The sequence below is a fragment of the Carya illinoinensis genome, chromosome 2 (genome assembly GCF_018687715.1).
Source record: "Carya illinoinensis cultivar Pawnee chromosome 2, C.illinoinensisPawnee_v1, whole genome shotgun sequence".
NCBI classification, from domain to species: Eukaryota; Viridiplantae; Streptophyta; class Magnoliopsida; order Fagales; family Juglandaceae; genus Carya; species Carya illinoinensis.
The window spans coordinates 20131279-20138683 of NC_056753.1; the positions used below are offsets into that span (position 1 = coordinate 20131279).

At 38.4% G+C, this 7405-nt stretch overlaps 1 protein-coding gene across 1 annotated transcript; it reads left to right on the forward strand.

Annotated features, from left to right (window-relative positions):
* Positions 1-2034: 2034 nt before the first annotated feature.
* LOC122294568 (ethylene-responsive transcription factor ERF062-like) lies at positions 2035-3589 on the forward strand. The gene has a single exon (XM_043103435.1). It carries the CDS (start codon positions 2039-2041, stop codon positions 3359-3361), a length of 1323 nt encoding a protein of 440 aa, XP_042959369.1. The 5' UTR covers positions 2035-2038; the 3' UTR covers positions 3362-3589.
* The last annotated feature ends 3816 nt before the right edge of the window (positions 3590-7405 follow it).

A 7405-nucleotide genomic window follows, 5' to 3' on the forward strand; every position in this document is an offset into this window, starting at 1 on the left:
AGGGGGAAAACCCTCATCTTTAAAATACCTTTGTTTTTTCATATTCGACGAGGGAGACGATATTTTTATCTTAATATTGCTGCAAAGCTAGCCACATCTAGCTGCACAATACTTATCTTAAAGGTAGAGAAAGAATGGAGTGCGATGGAAGTGAATTAAAACAAGCTAGTTAGGCATCATGTCGATGATCCAGAGTGTCAGAATTAGGGATCACTCCATCTCCATGCATGATTTGTGATGCACTAATTGGTGAATCCAGTTCCACATGTCGAATCCATCTTTTACATCACTAAAGTGTACATATATATATTTATGTATGTGTACAGTGATGTGTGCGGAGATGCCGCTTAATTCTCTTATTTTTGTTTATCCTTTCGAGGCCAACACAGGAAGGAATAAAGGACTTTGATTGTCGAGGGAAAAGAAAAGAAAAAAGGAGCAGCAGCTTGAATATTTGAGGAACTTGGTCTTATTTCACACTGATCATCTGTATATATTAAACATGTATACTGCTAGCACAGGTAGCTTAGCCATGTGCATTGTTTATAAAATAACAACAACAAAACAATTGCACTACTGGAAGAGCTGCCTGCGTAGTCATAGAATATTAATCCTACCTGCCAAAAAGTGTAACAAATATATATATGCATGTCTCTCTGTCTGTCTGTCTCTCTTCCCAAACATACAGTTTTTCTAGTTTTTCTCCCCGCGAACGGTTAATCCAAGTGGCATTGGCCAAAAAGAGTAGCTTAAGATGGCTGCAAACGAACACCACCTAACGGGAAATTCTAATCATTCGGTGGAGGCTAAAACGCGCGTGGAGGTGGAGATCATATGACACTAAAGTATATATGTCTCAACCCTTGCCTAAAGGTACGTGATCATGATCATGATGATGACGATACATTCAAGAAGAGAAATTATATTTACAATCATAATTATACAAGTGACGTTTAGTTATTTTAAAAAAAATAAATTAATATAAGATCCCTATAAAAAAAAATTAATTTTTTAATCATTTTACTTTTTTTTAAAATGATTATACAGAATTTATAATTTCACAAATTTACGTAACATTTCTCCACCAAAGAAATGTCAAATAAGCTATACCTCTATTATAATTCATAGCCCTGGCCGCCATAATTTGTTTAATACTGCATTTTAGAAAAGACAGCGCCCACTACCCATGCATGGTTTCCTCATACATATAAAAAGAACGAAGGACACGAACACACACACACACACATATATATATATATATATATGATAATATTAAGAAAGTTCTGTAAAATTTATCTTATTATGGGGTTTCCAGCTAATTAATTAATTAATTAGAGCCAGCAAGTACATGTACTTGATTCATGAGGACCAATCAATGCATCATGAGGCTCCCCCACCTAGTTTTGGTCAATATTGGAAACATTTTTATTTTCAATATTATTTATCAGCAATTATTTTCATTAAACAAATGATAATGACGCTTGGGTACTACTAAATTCAGTTTATTGTATTATATTTTCTAATTTTAACATATAAATAAATAAATAATGGATTGATGATATATACAACATGTAGGTATTTCGAAAAATCAGAGTCATGACTCATTAGTTACATTAATCCAGAATAATTTGAAGCCTTCACGTATTTTATGGCCGAGAAATGCTAGATGACAGGTAAGCATGGGGGCTTGAGTTGTCAAGTTCTGATTGGTCGACAAAAGAAACATTGAGATTAATGGCAAGCACGAACATGTAGGAGGGAGGGAGGGAGGGGGGCGAATGGGTATGTGTCGAGCTTATAATTCTTTTGCACAAGCAGATGTGACTCAGAGGATACCTTCGCTTTATCGACATAAAGTAGTTCCTTTAATTTTCTATTGAGAGTTATCAGACTCCTGCCCATGAGGTGTGTGCATTACGATAAATATATGAAGCATGCTGCCTTCACTTTGCAACATCTCTCTCTCTCTCTCTCTCTCTCTCTCTCTCTGTTTGTTCTTTCTCCCAGAACGATTTGCATGGAACATCAGTTTCCTAAGATGGGGATGATCTTCATGCAAAATGATCATGAGTTACCATCTTATGTTCAAGGAACGGCCGACGTAGGATCGAGCTTTTTTGGTGATCCAAATTATATCATCTGGGGCGCTCTGAATCGGAGAGCTTATCAGGAACATGGCGGTAACGGATGCATGAATTCGTTATCATCAGCATCACCTGATGATAGTCTGTTTTCGGGTTCCGATTCTACTTCTTCCACAGATCACGAGGCTTCTGTTTCCACTTTGACTAACCCTCGTTGCACCAAACAGAATCTTATCCATAAACACCATTTGAATCCGTTTATTTCAGGATTGAATTCTGACCATGTCCCTCCTGGAGCTTCAGCATCAGGCCGTGCCAAAGAAAGCTTCATGATTCCTGTAAACTTTTTGGATACGTTTCCAAAGCTAGCCCAATCTCAAGTTTCTCAACCATCTTCTCCTTCTTCATTTTTAGTCTCATCCAAATCCCCAAATTTAACTTTATTTCTGCAGGAACCTATCATCATATTGGATCCACGAAATGCAGATGACTCGCCTGGGAAGAACGTAAAGTGTCAATCCATATTATCATCATCATCATCATCTTCCAACCCTTTGTTTCCTATGTCCAAACCTGGCCAAATTCCGTCCCATCGGGGCAACAAATGGCACGGAATCAATCGAGATTTGAAAAACTATTCATCTTGGCTCAGCACTTCCAAGACGCAGCCCATGAAGTACAATACACAAAGAATGCAGGATGAGCAACAGAAGACTGATTTTTCATCACAGAGGAAGCTATTCAGGGGGGTGAGACAAAGGCATTGGGGGAAATGGGTTGCTGAGATAAGGTTACCAAGAAATAGGACTAGGGTTTGGTTGGGAACTTTTGACACTGCTGAAGAGGCTGCCGTGGCATATGACACGGCGGCTTACATGCTACGTGGGGAATATGCGCAGTTGAATTTCCCAGATCAAAAGCATAAACTTCAGACCAATTCTTTGAATGGAGCCACAGCAGCCCTTCTGGAAGCAAAGCTACGGGCGATATCCCAAGGCATTTCTGCCCATACAAAGCCAACTGAGCCACCACAAACATCATCAAATATTAACCATCCATACGAGGATACAAAACTCAAAGTTTTAAGCCAAAACCCATCAAGAAAAGAGTGGCTGCAGTTTGAGACGTTGGAGAGCAAAGTCGGTTCGGAGATATTGATTGAGAGCAAGAAAAGTACTAAAGAGGTATTGTCAGATGTGGATGACGTTCAGTTAAGTAGAATGCCCTCCTTGGACATGGACATGATCTGGGATGCTCTTTTAGTCTCAGAATCATGACCATCAGTACTCCTCTATGCCCTACATTTTCAGGTTCCAACTGCACAGCAAATGTTACAGTGTCTGTAGATAGAGTTCATCTTCGTGTCGGTATGATGCTTTCGCTTTGAATCGCAGAATCGCACATTAACCACAAACCATTTATCTTTCAGTAGGAAGACCAGCCGCCAATAGTTTTTATCTTTTCCCCCATAAATGGTCGTATTATAGGTTCTAATGCCAACTTTCTCCACGATCATAGTTGCTTGAAAATGCAGTTATTTCCTTTTATTTTCCCCTTTTAAATTCCTTTTTTTGCAGTTCGTAATTTTTTTTGTTTGTTAGGTCTATTTTATTCTGTTAACTACTGCCCAACGGAAGGTCTTGTAACTTTGGACTTAGAATGTGGGAAGAGGCTTGATGGACCCCTTCCACTTAGGTCGTACCAGGCCTGTTAAGTGATCGATGGTTGTAATTTAAATTTGGAGATACTACGTGCAAATGTCCTTGTATGAACAAAAACAGAAATTGGGTTTAATTAAAATAATGTTGTAGCACCCTCATGTTTAAGCTCAGACAACAGAAACATTTACAACCCAATCTAGAAAAAGAAATTGATAGTGCCCACTCGTGATACGGGAAATATACAGTACTAGACCCGTAAAAAGAATTCTAAAACCGTACCTCTTTTTTTTTTTTTTTTTTTTCTCCTTACTTAATTACAAATTTACATAATTTGGTATAATAAGTAAGATTACAAAAAGAACTTAGACAAAAATTTGACATATCGCATTAAGCTTCAACGATTTGTAAGCATTCTTTATGTATAGTTGGATCTATTGTCTCCAAATTATCACTCCCAAACACAAAAGCGGATAAGTTGTAATAAAAGGGAAAAACCCAAGGTCATCTCCTCAAGGACAAGAGTGTCTTGAACGATTCTATGCCTCAAGAATTTAGAAATCAAGATTCAAAAAGAAGTTGGATATACAGTCAAGTGGAATGTATGGTTGTGCATGGAGGATCTCATATTTAGAATTGTTGGAATGTTGGAGTAAACAATTAAAGTTAGAACTCAAGAATATAAAGTAATCAAGGTAAAATAAATTGTATTTTCAACTTCACAAAGTTAAGATCAGGAAAACATTTAGGTTATGAAAACAAAAAGAGAGCACAAAAACAATTTATCAAACACTTGGGTTGCAAGTAGGACTTCCTTTGATTCAACACTACACAAATCTGAGCCCAAATTTATTCCTTTAATGGGTAAACAGTCTTTTTACATGCCACTAGCCCAGCTGTCATACATTGTTTGTTTCTACCCTTTTTAACAACTAAAACTTGTTTAAGCAAGTACATTAAGAGTACCTATAACAACATAATTTTCCATTTATCACATCCTCGGCCAACTGGCTTTTTGCTAATCTATACCAAATCAAGTGATTGACAGCATAGAAGGTAGGTTACCGTTTGATACCCCCTCTGAATCCAAAAATGCATGCCACGAATTAAGACTTGTTGAGTTTAAGAACCCGGGAAATGAGTTTGATCAAATGCTTAGTATCAACAAAAAATGTTTATACATTGATTAGTCAATGAACAAGGGTGAGTAAATGTGAGAATTTTTTGCTTTCCCTTGAGTGCATGGGTGTGAGGTCAGATTCCTATAATTGACTACCAAGAGATATTAAAATCTACATTTATGACAGTTGATTAAAACCGACCACATGATCTTTCTCTAATTTAAAACCATTGTAGTAGTGACTTTCACGATATTACACTTTAAAATGCTCTTTCTTTCTTACTTGTTAAGGGGTTCCGATAATAGGCAACCTTTTTCCAATACACAAAAGTAAAATTATGTACCTTTTTTTTTCAAGATCCTTGGTTTGTCCCTTTTCTCATTGAATAAATCTTTAGATCAGCCCCTATTTCGAAAAAGTCGGAGTACACCCAACGTGGCTTAATGTGAATTTTCCTTTCTCTCCTTGCACTTCCCACGCTTCCCTCTCTAGTTTCAACATTTGAAATTCACCCCGTCGCCCAATCCTCTCTCCCCCCAACTTGTCGCCCAGCCCGTCTCCCCCAATCCAACCATTTAGGTATTCACTCCCCCACTTCATCCTCACAAACCCCCATCCTCTCCCGCACCCCAACTTGTTGCCCCCCCATCCTCTCCCCCTAACCCATCGCCGATCGTCTCCCCCTCCAACCCGTTAGGTATTCACTCATCCTCACAAACCCCCATCCTCTCCCGCACCCCAACCCGTCAGCACCCCAACTTGTAGCCCAGCCATTGTCTCCCCCACCCCCAAGTCGCCCATCATCTCCCCCAGCCCAACCCGTCGCCCAACCCATTCTCTCCTCCATTTGCCTTTCTGCTGAAGAGATCTGCTGCCACGGGCTAAGGTATTTATTCATCTTCATGAAATTCCTTTGGCATTTTAATGTTTTGCATAAATCGGTTTTATATACTCTGTAACGCAAGTATACGGTGGAATTTTGCATGAATTGGATGAAGGTTCTAGTTGAATACTTACCAATGACATCCTTAGTGGACATGAAAGTGTTGGTGTGAAGAATTGAAGATGGAGGATGAAGATAAAGAAGTGAATTTTCTCCATACATTGCTAGATACTTATAATAACTTAGTCACAACTTTAAGTTGTTCTAAGGTTGATAGGCTCAACTTGGATGTGTGATTAAGCCACTATATATTTGTCAATGAATGTTAAAAATGTATTTCATTTGAGGGTTTCTAGAGAGATAGAAATAGATGTTCTTGTTACAAAAGGTACTCATTATTCTAGTTTTTTTTTTTGGGGGGGGGGGGGGGGGTGGGGGTTACTTGGACGTGCAGCCACCTTTGTTCACCTTCACAAACCCTTGAGAAATAAGTTAGAGCCCCTAGCTCTCCTGTTCATATTTGTTGGCTATGCCTCACATCTGAAAGGCTATTGATGATATCACCCCCTTCTCGAAAGATATATGTTACTCTTGATTTTATTTTTCATGAGGATGACATGTATTACTCTGTCCGAGAGTCTTCATTTCAGGGGGAGAGTGAGAATGAATTGCAGAACTCTTTGGAAAACTTGGATTCTATAAGTGGTGACAACTTGGATAACAATGGAGAATGCCCAGATGAGGCGAATGAGAACATTTTCTAGGATGAGAATGACAGAGTCAAATGAAAGTGGTACCGCTAGCATCTTCATCATCGGTACTACAAGCGTCACCAGTATCTCAGTCTCGATAAGTTCAAGCTTCCCCACTTCAATTTATATCGTTTAACCAATTTCTCTCACAAGTTGAGTCCATTTCTAAGTCCCAAGTAAATTCTCAACCCCACCTAAAAGTGCTACCTGATCAAATCACAAGAGGGATACCTAGAGTAAATTGTGAACCTATTCATAATGTCAAACCTAGGTATCCCATGAGTAACTTTGTGTCTTACCATAATCTTTCAAAGGAAAGTAGATCATTTATGAATCAATTATCTATTGTATCTATTCCTAATAGTGTGTGGGAGGACTTGAGAGATCCTAGAAGGAAGGAAGCAATGAACAAAGAAATGAAATCCCTCCAAAAGAACTCAACATGGGAAGCTGTTGATTCACCTGAAGAAAAGAAACCTGCGGGATGCAAGTGTGTCTTTAACCTTTAAATACAAAACTAACAGAACCATTGAATGATTCAAAGCCAAACTTGTTGCCAAATGATATTCTCAAACTTATAGAATTGATTATCTAGAGACATTCGCACCAGTGGCCAAAATTAATATTGTATTCTACCATCTCTGCCTGTGAACCTTGGCTAGCCTTTGCACCAGCTTGTTGTGAAGAATGCATTTTTGCATGGAGATCTCCAAGAAGAAGTATATATGGAGTTACCTCCTGGATGTAATATGCAGACTGAAGGAAGCAAACAAGTTTGTAGATTGAGGAAGTCCTTGTATGGTTTGAAGCAATCCCCTAGAGCTTGGTTTGGAAGGTTCACGAGTTCTATGAAAGTATTTGGATATATGCAAAGTAATTCAGATCATACCCTCTTCTTACAGAATAA